At 33.7% G+C, this 15,224-nt stretch overlaps 1 protein-coding gene across 1 annotated transcript; it reads right to left on the reverse strand.

Annotated features, from left to right (window-relative positions):
* Positions 1-3,995: 3,995 nt before the first annotated feature.
* On the reverse strand, positions 3,996-5,912 carry LOC132932548 (ATP-dependent DNA helicase pif1-like). Its single transcript, XM_060998934.1, has one exon. The coding sequence runs from the start codon at positions 5,910-5,912 to the stop codon at positions 3,996-3,998; it is 1,917 nt and encodes a 638-aa protein (XP_060854917.1).
* Between the last annotated feature and the right edge of the window lie 9,312 nt (positions 5,913-15,224).

Here is a 15,224-nt window from a genome sequence, read left to right on the forward strand (position 1 = left end):
ACGTTCAAAACGTGAAACGTGAAAAAAATTGTAAAACATTTCGGGGGTCCATGAAAATCATATAGCCGCCGTCTTTTTATGGGTGTCTAGCAGGTCAGTAACCTCGAATGACGTTCGCCGTAGTAATAAGTGTAGGCTATCCGACTTCGTCGGATAGCGGACAATGTGCGACGGTCGGTTCACGTCGTCAGGTATGCAATCCGACTGCGTCGAATCGCGGACAACGTTCATTACTGTCACCGAAAACGGAAAATTAAGTAATAAAATTCAAAACATTTCGGGCTTCTATGCAAATCATATAGCCACCGTCTTTTAAGGGTGTCTAGCGGGTCAGTCACCTACCTCGACGTTGGACTTATATGTCTCGGCAACAGGTATGCAACGTTCAAAACGTGAAACGTGAAAAAAATTGTAAAACATTTCGGGGGTCCATGAAAATCATATAGCCGCCGTCTTTTTATGGGTGTCTAGCAGGTCAGTAACCTCGAATGACGTTCGCCGTAGTAATAAGTGTAGGCTATCCGACTTCGTCGGATAGCGGACAATGTGCGACGGTCGGTTCACGTCGTCAGGTATGCAATCCGACTGCGTCGAATCGCGGACAACGTTCATTACTGTCACCGAAAACGGAAAATTAAGTAATAAAATTCAAAACATTTCGGGCTTCTATGCAAATCATATAGCCACCGTCTTTTAAGGGTGTCTAGCAGGTCAGTCACCTCAGTGGTCCGAGTAGGCAATCCGACTTCGTCGGATAGCAGACAATATGCGACGGCCGGGTCACGTCGTCAGGTATGCAATCCGACTGCGTCGGATATCGGACAGCTTTTTTTACTGTGAAAAAAAAAAGTAAAACATTTCGGGCTTTTATGCAAATCATATGGCCACCAAACTTTTTTTTTTCACATGTCTTGTTTTTATTTCTTACCTTAATATAATAATCATGGTTAACACATTAGTTAATACTTAATAGTAGTACTATTAGAGTATAATAATATGAGTAGCCTATGTGTTAGATGTACAATTTCTAGGGGTCTGATGTGATATGTTTACTTGTGTAATTATGTATTTGAATAGTTTGTGCCATTGGTAGATGTGTATCACAAAAATAGGCAGTGTAATACAAAGAACACCAACCAATACTGATGTATCATTATAATACGGTGACGATACAAATAAAACTTTAGGCTATTAAATATAAGTCATGAGTCGCCTTGCAATATTATTTTTATTCTTACATAGACGTTACAAATTATTTACAAATTACCAGTAATTCTAAGTGATGAGAGGTAAAATAGCTTATAGTATTGAATTGTGTCAAATAGTAGTGTAATAGGTAGGTAATAATAATAATAAGGTAGGTAGTAAAATATTGATGATACAATTAAAACGTTACCTATCACAGTAAAAACAATACAAACATAACAATACAGTCTACTTGAAACTAACTGATATTTTGACTATTATTTAAAATAATTCATACTGATATAAATCACAAAGTTCTTGACATAGGCGTTTAAAGGTATTATATTATACAAACATTGTAATGACAATTGGTGGTCAAATACCAATAAAATATTGAATATAATTAACTATACATTACAATGTAAAAAGTTACTTAATATATTAATATATGTACAACAAATCAATAACAGATATTTAGATTGTTATCAAAAGTTATTAATACAGACATGAATAGCAAAGTTATAGAGAGATAAATACAATAAAGCTAGAGTACTATAATAACAATTAGTGGTTGAATACCAAATTATCTTATATGGTACAAAGTAAAAAACAAATGTAAAAAGTTTCATAATAGCATAGTATAACAAATATAAATACAATCACAGTATAGGATTGTGAATGCAATTTCAACTATAATAATATTATATTAACAGATATTTAGATTAATATAAAAAGTTATTGCAAATTGTGTTTAAAATTTAATATTATATAAGTAAAAGTAAAAACAAATTTAAAAAGTTACTCATACAGACATCAATATCAAATCCATTGTATGATATTAATACTAACAAAACATATAAAAAGGTCAAATAATTTAAACTAACGTTAGAAAGTTACATAATATTATTTAAATGATTTTTTACATTTCATTACATTGACTATGTATTTTCAAGTAGGTATAAATAAATAATTATTGATATAGCGTAAATTAATTATTGACAAATGTATGTGTGACTGTACAATATTATAAAATCCTAACAAACCGTTTGACATTAGTTACGAATACACCTTTGAGTATTCGCATCCAGAGAGACCACATGGAGGTTGTCAAACTTTCTCTCCACATCACCTAGACTTGAACATCTGGTGTGACGCTAGACTTGATCATTGAGCGTCACCTAGACTTGATCATCGAGCGTTACCTAGACTTGAACATCTGGTGTGACGCTAGACTTGATCATTGAGCGTCACCTAGACTTGATCATCGAGCGTCACCTAGACTTGATAATCTAGCGTCACCTAGACTTGATAATCTATCATCACTTAGACTTGAACATCAAGTGTCACCTAGACTTGATAATCTATCATCACCTAGACTTGGATCATTGAGCGTCACCTAGACTTGATCATCGAGCGTCACCTAGACTTGAACATCGAGTGTCACCTAGTGTTCGCTCCGCAAACAAATTAAATGTCTTCGTTTCCGCGCCAACAGCAAATCAGCTGGCTGTCTGGTGTGCGCATGTGTGTGTGTGATTCACGACAACGGATCGGGGAGTGCGCGCTTTGTCCCACTGTCAGATTGTGACATTGTGTTATCTTACTGATAGTGGGCAATGTGCGTATTCCAACGGTTATAGTCTCATATTATTTTTTCGTGTATTTTTTCAATGTTTTTCGTTATTCATAAAGTTGTGTACCGCTTTCAGTGCCACCGAAAGTCTATATTTCGTCGTATTAAATGTTTAAGGTGGTACTGATCGCATTTTTGTGAGTTATGCGTTTTTTCATTGGTCATTCAAATATTCATTCGTTTTCGTAAAAACCTCATATTCAATTAAAATACATTCGTTTTTCTTTTTTCTCTCTTCTCGTCTGTCGAGCTGCGCGGTCGAAACTTAGCCAGGTTTCGTTATTCACTCATTAATACATTCGGTTTCGTTATTCATTCATTAATACATTCGGTTTCGTTATTCATTCATTAATACATTCGTTTTCGTTATTCATTCGTTTTGTGCTCGTCTCCTGTGAATTGCCTTCTGTAAGTATCGTTCATTAATTTGTTTTCATTCAACCACTAATATTATTCCCCTAATCAGGGCGTACCACGAGATACTTGCAGAAGCACGTGAATTTTGTGTCGTTGTCAATTACATGTGTTCAGTGATTTATTCGTTTGAACAGGTGGCTCGTTAGTCGTACGTTCTCGGGTTGCTGCACATTTAATTATTATAATATTGTATTTTTATTGTGAAAATGTGCGCATCCTGAGACGGTAGCGTTTGGTTCGAAGCCGCTAACGGACACCAGTTCTCCAGGTAACCAGCTGACGAGCTGTAGTATTCAATTATTAAATATTTGATATTCAATTATTATTATGTTTAGGTGCTAATCAAGCATTCTATTACATTGTTATTACCTAGTGGATGCCAAATAGGCATCTCACATTTATATATTATATTATTTAAGCTGTATTATTCTTGAACCATATTATTATCATTATTTCATTACCTACCATTACTTATCATTACAATAAAATCAATCATTAAATATATTAATTGCTCGGGTTATCTATTTTAATATCTTCTTTATTATTATAAGGTCGTTAGTAAAATATTTATATTGAACTAACGCCTTGCCGTGAAGGCACCCTTAACTTTAATTATAAGAAATTTATTTTTGTTAAGAGCCGAACGCGACACCTAGACTTTATCATTGAGCGTCACCTAGACTTGATCATTGAGCATCACCCAACCTTGATTATCGAGCGTCCGCTAGACTTACACTTACCATTGTCAACACATAATGCATTACAGAACTTCCCTGTACACAATGTTCTTGGTGACGAATCGGCCGCTGTCATCGGCGTACATGCCGACTCTCACGGACTGTGCGTTTCTCACCCTCGAAAACGCTACGTACAGTTGCCCGTGCGTGAACACAGGCGACGTCAGTAACAAACCTACACGGTCGAACGTCTGACCCTGCGACTTGTTGATGGTCATGGCGAACGACAATCTCACCGGGAATTGAAGGCGCCGCAGTAAGATGGGCAGGTCGTCCTCACCGCTGGACGTGAGCGGTATCTTGGGCACGACGATGTCGTCGTCCTGTGCTTCACCGCCCAAAATCCTAGCCTTGAAATTGTGACGCCGCAGTTCGGTGACCACCAACCTCGTACCGTTGCACAGTCGTCTCCTCGGATCGAGATTTCTGAGCAACATCACGATGCACCCCACCTTCAACGTCAGCCGGTACGGCGGCAGGCCGTCCGGTTCCAAGCTGTTGAGGAACCCCGTGGGAAAATTGGCCACTTCGTCGGGATCGTCCGCCATCATGGTGTCGACGGCGGTGTAGCTCATCTGAGCACCGTCGACGCGCTCCAGCACGTCCTTGTTGACACCTCTACAGTCTTCGTTGGTGGGACACACAACGATTCTCCGAGCGAATTCGTCGACGTTGGCCAACGACATTTGCTGCGGGTACACGAAATCGATCAAATCATCAACGTCGCATACCATTTGCCGCGGGATTTGCACGGTGTTCGGAACGCCGTCAACCGCGGGCAGTCGGCCGTTGCCGAGCTCAAGCAACCAAGTCGCAAAGTCCGCGTCGTGGTCCGCGCGCATGTTCTGGACCAGATTGAAGCGCTCCATGACGCGCCAAAGACCGTTTTCCTTGATCGACGACATGACGATCTCGGCTCTCGTCCCTCTCCGGACCACGGGCAATATCTGCCTGAAGTCGCCGGCGAACAGCATGGTTTTACCGCCGAACGGTAATTCCGATGCCATGACGTCCCTGAGCAGGCGGTCCACCACCGTCAGTTGCAGTCCCGGCGACATTGGGGCTTCGTCCCAGACGATGAGCGCCGCGTTGCGTATCTTCTGCGCTCGCTCGGACTGCATGGTGACGCTGGACGTCGAGTCTTTGGTCAGCGTGCCGAAAGGCAGTCCGAACGTCGAGTGTACGGTCATGCCGCCGTCCATGAGCGACGCGGCGATACCGGTGAACGCCACGCACAACACCTCCCGCTGCGGAGGTCGGTGCCGAAGCGCCCATATCAGGCATCCGTACAGCGTCGTTTTTCCGGTACCCCCGGGTCCGTCGACGAAGAAAGTTTTCGCCACCTCGCGTTGGTCGTCGACGGCCGCCATCACGCGGTCGTACACCGTTCGCTGTTCGGCGTTCAAGGCGTCTACTTGTGGGGCCCACCGTGCCGCCGCGTCTATTGCCCGGAACAGCGCGTCGTCCTGCAGCGGTTCCAGTAGACGGGGGTCGGCGAGGGGCAGACCGTAGTCGCCCGGCGATTTCCGGTGTACACGAAGTAGATCCTCGATGGCCGCCAGACACGCGGCCCTCGCGCGGTCGACGTCTTGGAGACGGCGGTTGAAGTCCTCCATCATGTTTGCTTCGTTCGCCTCGTACAACGCCAGCGGGTTTGAGGGCTCGCAGAACACCAGTATAGTGACGAACAGATACCGCAGCTGCCGCGGTGTGTCCAACGTCGCCGATTCCGTCAAGCAATCCCGCCACGCTCGGTCGTCTTCCAATAATCCGAGTGCAACGGCAGCCGCCGTGAATGTTTCGTGAACGACCCCGTCCTCCGTCCTTATGTCTTGAAAGGACTTCGGGCCTCTTCGGTTCAGAAGTAGCAATCTCAGGTGGAAACGGTCCCGGTCCAGTGGGTTTACTATGTACATCCGAGCCAACGTAACGTTTGCCATCCGAATCCGCCGCGGCAACCATTGGGTGACATTTCTTACGAGTACGTTTTCTTGATTACGTGGCATCTGCCAGGTGTAATGCGTCGGTATTTCTTGGTACAAGTATTGTCGAGCATTCACGTCTGTTGTGTTGAGCGCGAAGAACTGCGTGAGTTTCGTACTACGCACAGCTTGGTTCTGTAGCCGTTCTTCTGCTTGGCCCGGCGCAAAGTACACGTTCTGACGACCCTCCAGGTGGACAGGAAGTCTGACGACCGTGTGACTTTTGCCGTGCAATTTGTACGAAAACAACCGCCACCCATATAGCAAATGTGATATATTGATATATATTTGATATTCAGTTTATATCATTTTTTCTACATTCGTTAGGTAATATACTTACAATGTCTTAAAGATAACTGAAAATCAATGTATGTGTTTATATATTCGTTACATAACTTTACTATATCAAGATTCTAATATCAAAAAAGTAATTTGTGTGCAATATACATTAGATATTTTCAGCACGATATTTGGTGTACATATTATAATTGATATTTATATGATATCTAAAAATGTTTATTTTATATCACATATTTATAATTTATCTATTTAATATCAGAAATAATATATCAAAAATCTGATTTCTTTATATTATATATTAGATATCATGTTAACGATACATATAGAACATATTGTTACTAATATTTATATGATATTTAAAAAAGTTTATCTTGAATAACATATCTACAATGTATGTATTTAATATAAGAAATAGTATATCAAAAATCTTATTTGTTAAGAATATTCGTTGGATATCTTGTTAATGATACATACAGAATAAATTGTCTCTGATATTCATAAGATATCTAAAAAAGTTTATAATCTTGAATATAGTTATATATATCGCGACCCTCGTGCTAATACCTCTTATCTCAAGGTTTTTTCGAAAATGAGATATTGGTACCACTGTATAGCTGTTATCATGGCGCGTAATTTGTATTCATGACTGAAAAATTTTATTGTGTTTTTCCCTCCAAAAACTCATTTGTAGTGATAACAAGTATTTAATTCTGTGTAGAATAACACTTATCTCGTGTTTTTTTAAATTGTGTTTGACGTTGGTTGGTGTACGGAGCTTTTGTTCGTTTCTTCAAATATTATTATTAAGAACTTCGATCAAATAGGTATGTATAACTATTTTGTTGCAAGGTAGTATAGTAATTTATTATTGTTAAGTATTAGGTTAATAATTATAGAACAGGAACATAATGTAATATAATATTAATTGATAAAAATGTACAATATTTTACTTGTTTGATTAATACTGTATTATTCCTATTATAATATTATAGCTGTCGTACACCATGCCTAAAAAAAGGTCTAATTGTCAATCGAACCGATGTAAATATATGTTGAATTTGGTAAATCAACAGTACAATAATAATATACCTTCGTACCTGTGGTGTTATATTTATTTTAAATTATTTTTTAGATCCTATAATTGCAACTTGTTTTGATGATTTATCTAATCAAACTATTGATATTGATAATATAGAATCTGATATTATGATGACTACCTCAGGTATTATTTTTAACTCAACATAATATTTATATTTTTATGATTTGTGGTGTTATATTTATTTTAAATTATTTTTTAGATCCTATAATTACAGTTTGTGTTGATGATTTATCTAATCAAACTATTGATATTCATAATATAGAATCTGATATTATGATGACTATCTCAGGTATTATTTTTAACTATAATATTTATATTTTTATGATGTGTGGTGTTATATTTATTTTAAATTATTTTTTAGATCCTATAATTGCAGCTGGTGTTGATGATTTATCTAATCAAACTGTTGATATTGATAATATAGAATCTGATATTATGATGACTATCTCAGGTATTATTTTTAACTATAATATTTATATTTTTATGATGTGTGGTGTTATATTTATTTTAAATTATTTTTTAGATCCTATAATTGAAGCTTGTGTTGATGATTTATCTAATCAAACTGTTGATATTGATAATATAGAATCTGATATTATGATGACTATCTTAGGTATTATTTTTAACTATAATATTTATATTTTTATGATGTGTGGTGTTATATTTATTTTAAATTATTTTTTAGATCCTATAACTGCAGCTGGTGTTGATGATTTATCTAATCAAACTATTGATATTGATAATATAAAATCTGATATTATGATGACTACCTCAGGTATTATTTTTAACTCAATATATTTATGTTTTTAAATTCAGTTTAGAAAGTATAAAATAATATTATTTTTACATGTTTAGACACCAATGTTAATAGAAATGGAAAAAGAAAAAGAAGACTATTCGCAGACAAAAATGAATGGATAAGAGAACAAGCTAAAACAAAAAGAATGCATGGACAGGGTTATGTTGGATATCACAGGGAAGGAAAAAAAGTATTCCATGATACTAAACGGGAAAAAAGAATATTAAAGCCTGCTTGTACTTCATTATCCTGCATTAAGTCAAAGGTACGACACTGCAATAGTTTCCTAGAAAATGAAAGAAAAACCATGTTCGATGACTTTTGGAAATGTAGTTGGGAGGAAAAAAAAACATTTTGTATTAACATGATATCAAAACAGGTAAAAAAACAAGACACAACAGCTGCTGGAGAAAGCAGTAGAAGAAATTTATCTTACATATATCATTTGAAATCCAGAGATGTTAACTTTGTTGTGTGCAAGACCATGTTCCAGAATACATTAGGTCTTAATGAGTGGATGATAAAAAATTGGTTACATTCCTCCAATCAAGTAAACGGACTTCCACAAAAAAAATTGAAAAACATTGGTTCTAATGAAGTGGCAGTTGATGGAGACCAAGATGAAATGTCTCCTCGAAGGTTTGTTTTGATGAGATATGACCACTTAAATTTATGGTTTGACAGTTTAGCCAAGATGCCCAGTCACTACTGTAGACAGAAAACAAACAGACTTTACCTTGAAGGGCCTTTTAATTCTAAAATGGAAATATACTCTGCCTATGTACAAAAATGTGTTGAAGACTCCATTAAAAATCCATTAAGTAAAAGTATTTTTTCTACATTTATGAAAAAAAGAAATTTATCAATATTTAAACCAAGGAAAGACTTATGTGACGTATGTTCTAGTTATAAAGTGAATCAGGTGAGTAAAAATGACTATCAACAGCATATTAAAGAAAAAGACAGAGCCCGAGAAGAGCTTACTAAAGATACACTTGATGCTCATGCATATAAAAAAAATGTATTTACCATGGACTTACAGGCAGTCAAGTTATGCCCAGCATTAAATGCCAGTGCACTTTACTACAGTATGAAGTGAAAGTACATAATTTCACTGTGTATAATTTAGCACCAGAACACCAGTGCTCAAACTATTGGTGGGACGAATCAGAGGGTGAGTTAGAAGCATCTGTTTTTGCATCCCTTATAACTAAACATTTAACTCTAAATTGCATTAAAGATTCTACAGCTCAAAATGACATAATACTTTATTCAGATGGATGTGGGTACCAGAATCGTAATAGTGTCTTATCAAACGCTTTACTCCAGTTTGCTATTAAAAATAATATTACAATTGAACAAAAGTTTTTGATGAAAGGACACACACAGATGCCCTGTGACAGTGTCCATAGCATGATAGAAAAAGTCATAAAAAATAAAGAAATTTATTTACCTCCAGATTATTTGAAGCTTACCAAGACTGCACGCCAAAACCCCAGTCCGTATGAATCAATTTTGATGGTTCATTCAGATTTTAAAGACTACAAAGATGTTTTATTCTATAAATCCATAAGACCAGGAAAATCAAAAGGAGACCCAGAAGTAAAGGATATTAGGGCATTAAAATATGATCCGATTTCTCAAAAAATTTATTTCAAGTTAAAATTTGATGATGAGTATCAGGAAATTCCTCAATATAATCGTTCCAGAAAAATAATTGATTTCAACAAAGAAGCACCAAACCTATACCAAAGTAGAAATGTACTAACACTTTCAAAGTGGAATGATTTGCAGAAACTAAAAGGTGTTTTGCCAAGAGATGTGCATGATTTCTATGATAATTTACCACACGAGCAACAGTTAAAGGCTCGCAAAACTACAAAAGTTTAAAAATTTTCAAACTTTTTTTTTTAATATTTCCTTTAATTAAAATGACAATTAATGTTCCTAACATAAATAAGTTATAAATTTATTTTTTTTAAGTTTTAAATATTGTTTATTTTTATTTTTAACAAGTTGGTTTCTATTATTTCGTTTTTGTTTTTCATAAGTTGATTTCTATTAATTTCTATTTTAATAATATACAAGTTGATATTTTATTTTTTGTTCAATTTATATTTATCTGTTTTTACTATGATAAATAATAATAAAGGTTATGTTTTTTAAAATTGAATATCATGACGTGTAAATTATTTATTTATAAGAAAATATTAATAATTAATTAATCTTTTTTTATTATTAATGGTAAATAATAACACTTATCTAATATAATTTAATGATAACAACACGAATCTCCTAATGACAATAACACGCATCTCCCATAAATTTTCGAAATAACGCTTACCTCATACAAATAAAAAAAAAATTAACATTTAATATAGTTAACTTTATAAGAAATGAAAATACCTTTATCTGATTGGCCAACTATAATAGTTGAAAGATCTTCATTATTGTTATCAAAAACAAAATCATATTGAGCAAACATATCAACGGCAGATTCATCTATTATTTCATTTTCAACTTCATGTTCTTCATCAATATTACTTATGTTAACTACTTAAAAGTCAATTTAATAATTATTAAATTATATAATACATATTATAAAAATATTTTGGCAATAAAAAGTGACTGACCAGCATCACTATCGAATTTTGAAGGCAACCCTTCAACCGACAATTGTATTATGTTGTATAATTGTTTTTCTAATTCACTTGAGCAAGTATAATCATTTTCATGAGGGCCACCTCCAGTCTTAAATAAATTACTTTTACTTCCTCTCAATAATCTTTTCAATCCTTCATATTTTAATCTCAAGCTTGTAGCATCTCTAGGCTGTTATTTATAAAAAAATGTATATCTAATTCATATTTATTGAAGATTATTAAATTTTTATTTAGAACTTACACAGCCTGATGTGGTTGAATTGTATGCTTCACTAATTTTTAACCAGCACTGGTTTTTGTCCTTCCAGGACACAGAGTTGGACACTTTATTTTCCAGTACAGATTTATTTTCAATTGCATATTTTAATAACAGTTCTTTTTCCTCAAAGGTAAAGTTAGTTGCCCTATTCCTTTTATTGGACGACATAATGATGATTGATGAATAACAGAATAATACAGAAATTTAGAATAGCAATATAACAGTTTATTGTTTATAATAAAAATATACAGATTTTTCTTTGATAAATGATAATATTATCACTGATGAGATATTTCAACCAATTACAATGGATCAGAACTCTTTAACTTGTTCCACAATGCACAACTCCTAATACATATTATCATTATCATCTACTGATTAGTTTTATTCTCCGAATAACTATTCGGATAATAAATTTAAATTGAAAAACAGTTGTCATAATTTTTTGTTTTATTTGGAAGTTTATTTGCTGAATAGGTTTATTCAACGAATAGTAATTTAACGAATAGTTGGGTGATTGAAAAACCGGGCCTAACTCTTAAGCTTTAAAGTAAACATCGATTATGCTCATAAGTTAACATTTAATCTTTTTTTTTGTTTGAGGGGGTGCAAATTTTTGTTTTGCCAGGAGCTTTTAATCGGCTCGGCTCGGAAAACTACCATTAATAAATTGAAAAATATTTAATAAATTCGATTAATATTAGAGGGCCTACCTTGCAGTCAAACGTCAAAACCACAGACCAGTACAACCCTAGGTAATAATAATAATAGTTATAGAAATTTAAATATTTGCACCTCTTGGACAAATATAGAATATAGACTTGTTTTAGATTCTGAGGGATGAATGTATTGCTATTACAATGACTTGTTTTTCATTTTTTTTTTTCATTTGTGTCTGTGTACACAATAGGTAGTCGAAATAATGCTTTGAATTTCAACTTCAGTATCTTGTTCGATGGGAAAGTAAATATAGTTGGTGCATTGGGAAGGTCAAAATTTAAAATTCCCAGTAATTTTCGAATGTGCCGGGATAAACAAAAAAAAAAAAACGGACATTTTTACGCAAACTTGGTTTTTGACAAAATTGATTTTAGTTTTTGGTGTAACTTATATAATATTACTTAGATAAAATTTTCAAAATATTTTGATGTGTTTTAAATTGTATACGGACATTTACAGTTTTCCATATTTTTAGTTTTTATTTCTTTGAATGTCAATAAAATTTTATTTGTTGGGTAAAAAAGCTTGAAAATGAAATACAAGGCTCTTTACATATTGTTACAATGATATTTTAAGCATATTAAAAATCCAGTCACAATTTTTTTTATAAGCATTTAATGTTCAAATGTTGAAAAAACACGTAAAAATCACGAAAATATGCAAATTATTTTAAGTTGGAAATTCATAAAAAAGTTTCTTTTTTAAATCTAAGATTTGAAAATTTAATACAAGATTTTTATAAGGTTATCTAACTTTCAAAAAAAAATGTCTATAAGTAAAATTAAATTTTTATGAGCGTTTGAAGTTGGATATTCACTCGAATTCTCATGTTGCGATTTTGTTATTTTGTTGTAATTCAAAAATCAATAACTGTAGAAAGGTACATGAAAATTTGACTAATTATTTTATCAATTACTATACATGATAAGATTTTCAAAATATTTTGAGTTGTTTTGAGCTATTTGTGGACAATTTAAAATTGAAATTTTTTTAGTTTTTTTTTCCTCTAAATATCAATAAAATTGTATTTGTTAGGCCAAAGAACTTCAAAATGCAATACAAGGTATATTTATATATTTCTTAAATAGCAGTTGAAAAATATGTATTAAAATTAATAAGCACAACTTTTTTTATAGGCATTTTAAGTTCGATTTTTGATTTATCAAATTTAAAATTTGATAATGATTTTGAAGTTAAAAATGTATGAAATGTTCAACTTTTAAAGCTAAGGATTGAAAACTTTTTTGGCTGGAAGTAGATTATTCTGTAACCAAAAAATTTCACAGTTTTTTTTTTATAGTTATTTTGTGTTCAAATTTTGAGGAAATTACATATTAAATAATCAACAATTGAATAATATAGACTTAAGTAATTTTGTTGTAATTTTATAATATTTTTTCAACTTACCGGATACCGTATTAATAATAAATACCTAATAACAATATTAATAATATATAAAATTAAAATATCAACACTGATAAACCGTCACCGCTCAGAATCGTTTCTCGTATACAATTATATGATATCATTGAATTCAAATTTAATACCGTCCATTATTCAGTAGCCCACTTGTAACTTACTGAACAGCAGAGCGACATCCACTTACCCACCCTTTTTTTAAATTTAAAAGTGAATACAGTTATCCCTCGTTATCCGCGGATTAAAAATCCACGGTTGGGTCGGCAATAACATTGTATTTATATATACGATGAAATTTTATCTTTATTGTACCCATACTTATAACAGATAAGCTACATAAAGTACATACCTTAATATGTACGGTTAATTTGTTATATCTTAAAATTGTTCAGTTGTTGGTTGATATTAGTGCGTGACACGTGTACGGTTGTATGTACATATTACTATTTAATTTAGTACCATACTTCATTTTAAGTGGCTTCTCAACCTAAAATTTCAATGAAACGGAGAAGAAACGCTTTGACACTCGTGCAAAAAGTTGACATTTTGGATAAAATAAAAAGTGGTGATACCGTAGCGTCACTTGCTAGGAAGTACGAAATGAACGAGTCTAGTGTTCGAGAAATAAGAAAAAATGAAGTGACAATACGACGCAGTGTTATGGAAAGTACCCCTATTTCCAGTAAAACGTGTTAAGGTGGAGAAGACCGAAAAAACCTTTAATATTTGGATTAAAGACCAGACCCAAAAAAAAGTTCCTCTCAGGTATAAGAAATTATGTTGAACTACGATCAGGAACTTACATTGGATGATCTAGAAGAAATTACCGAAACCCCGAACGAACCAAAACATCCGAGGATGATGAAGAGGAAGAAGAACCTGTGAAGCCGGATTTCTCCTCTAAATCAATCAAAGAGATTTTTTCATTAGCAAACCAACTAACTGAACAAGTTCCTATGACGGATCCACTCACAGAAAGAGCATTAAAGTTCAAAAGAGGAATCCAAGAATTGCTGGTGCCTTACGAAGAAGTTCGCAAAGACATAGAAAACAAAAGGAAACAAACATCAATTACAAATTATTTTCCTTCCTAATATATTATGTATGTATAAATAATTAATAAATTATATTAAAAAAATAAATACATAATCAAATAATTGTCAAACATATTAACCTTTTTGTGTAATAAAAATACAAATAAATAAAAATGTCTAATAAAAATAAAAAATTGTATGTAAATAAAACCTAACTTCCCGTTTTACATTGCTTTATGGTCTCGTTATCCGCGCAACTTTCCTGGAACATAATCTCCGCGGATAACGAGGGATTACTGTTCTGTATACTTTCAATTTTTTTAAATATTTATGTGAATTTTTTTATTAAACTTCTTACAATAATTTAAACCATACATACAACATACGTATTATTGCTAAAACAATATTATTAGTATTTAAATTCAAAACATTTTAATAGCAATTGTATTCCAATAGTTAAATATTTTATTTATAAGTTACATGTTTTTGAAAATATATTATGTAGTTGAAATGTGATTCATTTTTAAAATATTGAACTGCGAGACGTTCCACTCTGGTATAATCTTTGTACCAGTACTGATACAGATACTTATCATATTTAATTTAAAATACAAAATATACTTATAGTTTTCCATAATGCTTACCAATATTACTGCTCAAACAACGTGCTTCAAAAAACGAAAAATCAAGCTTATTTGGTCGTACTTGATTGAATATTGCTTTTTTTATGTCTTTAGTTTTGGACGATCTTGGCCAAGCACAATTCCCTTTTGCATACCAGAATCCAGGAACTACTTCCACAGTGTTGTCCAAAACAAAATGTACAACACACCACACCATTTTATGTATTTGTATTTTCGTAAAGAATAAAACCGTTCAAGAAACGCGTGCGAAGGACGGACGCCGTCGCCGAACACGATTATAATATAGACGTGATAGCGAAGGCGCGAGGTGAGTCGTGAGGCGAAGTGAGTCGT

This window comes from Metopolophium dirhodum, chromosome 1, assembly GCF_019925205.1.
Source record: "Metopolophium dirhodum isolate CAU chromosome 1, ASM1992520v1, whole genome shotgun sequence".
In the NCBI taxonomy this organism is placed as follows: Eukaryota; Metazoa; Arthropoda; class Insecta; order Hemiptera; family Aphididae; genus Metopolophium; species Metopolophium dirhodum.

Excerpts from the sequence above, each read along its gene's own strand:
- LOC132932548 (XM_060998934.1), bottom strand. The coding sequence starts at position 5,912 with ATGGCAAACGTTACGTTGGCTCGGATGTACATAGTAAACCCACTGGAC.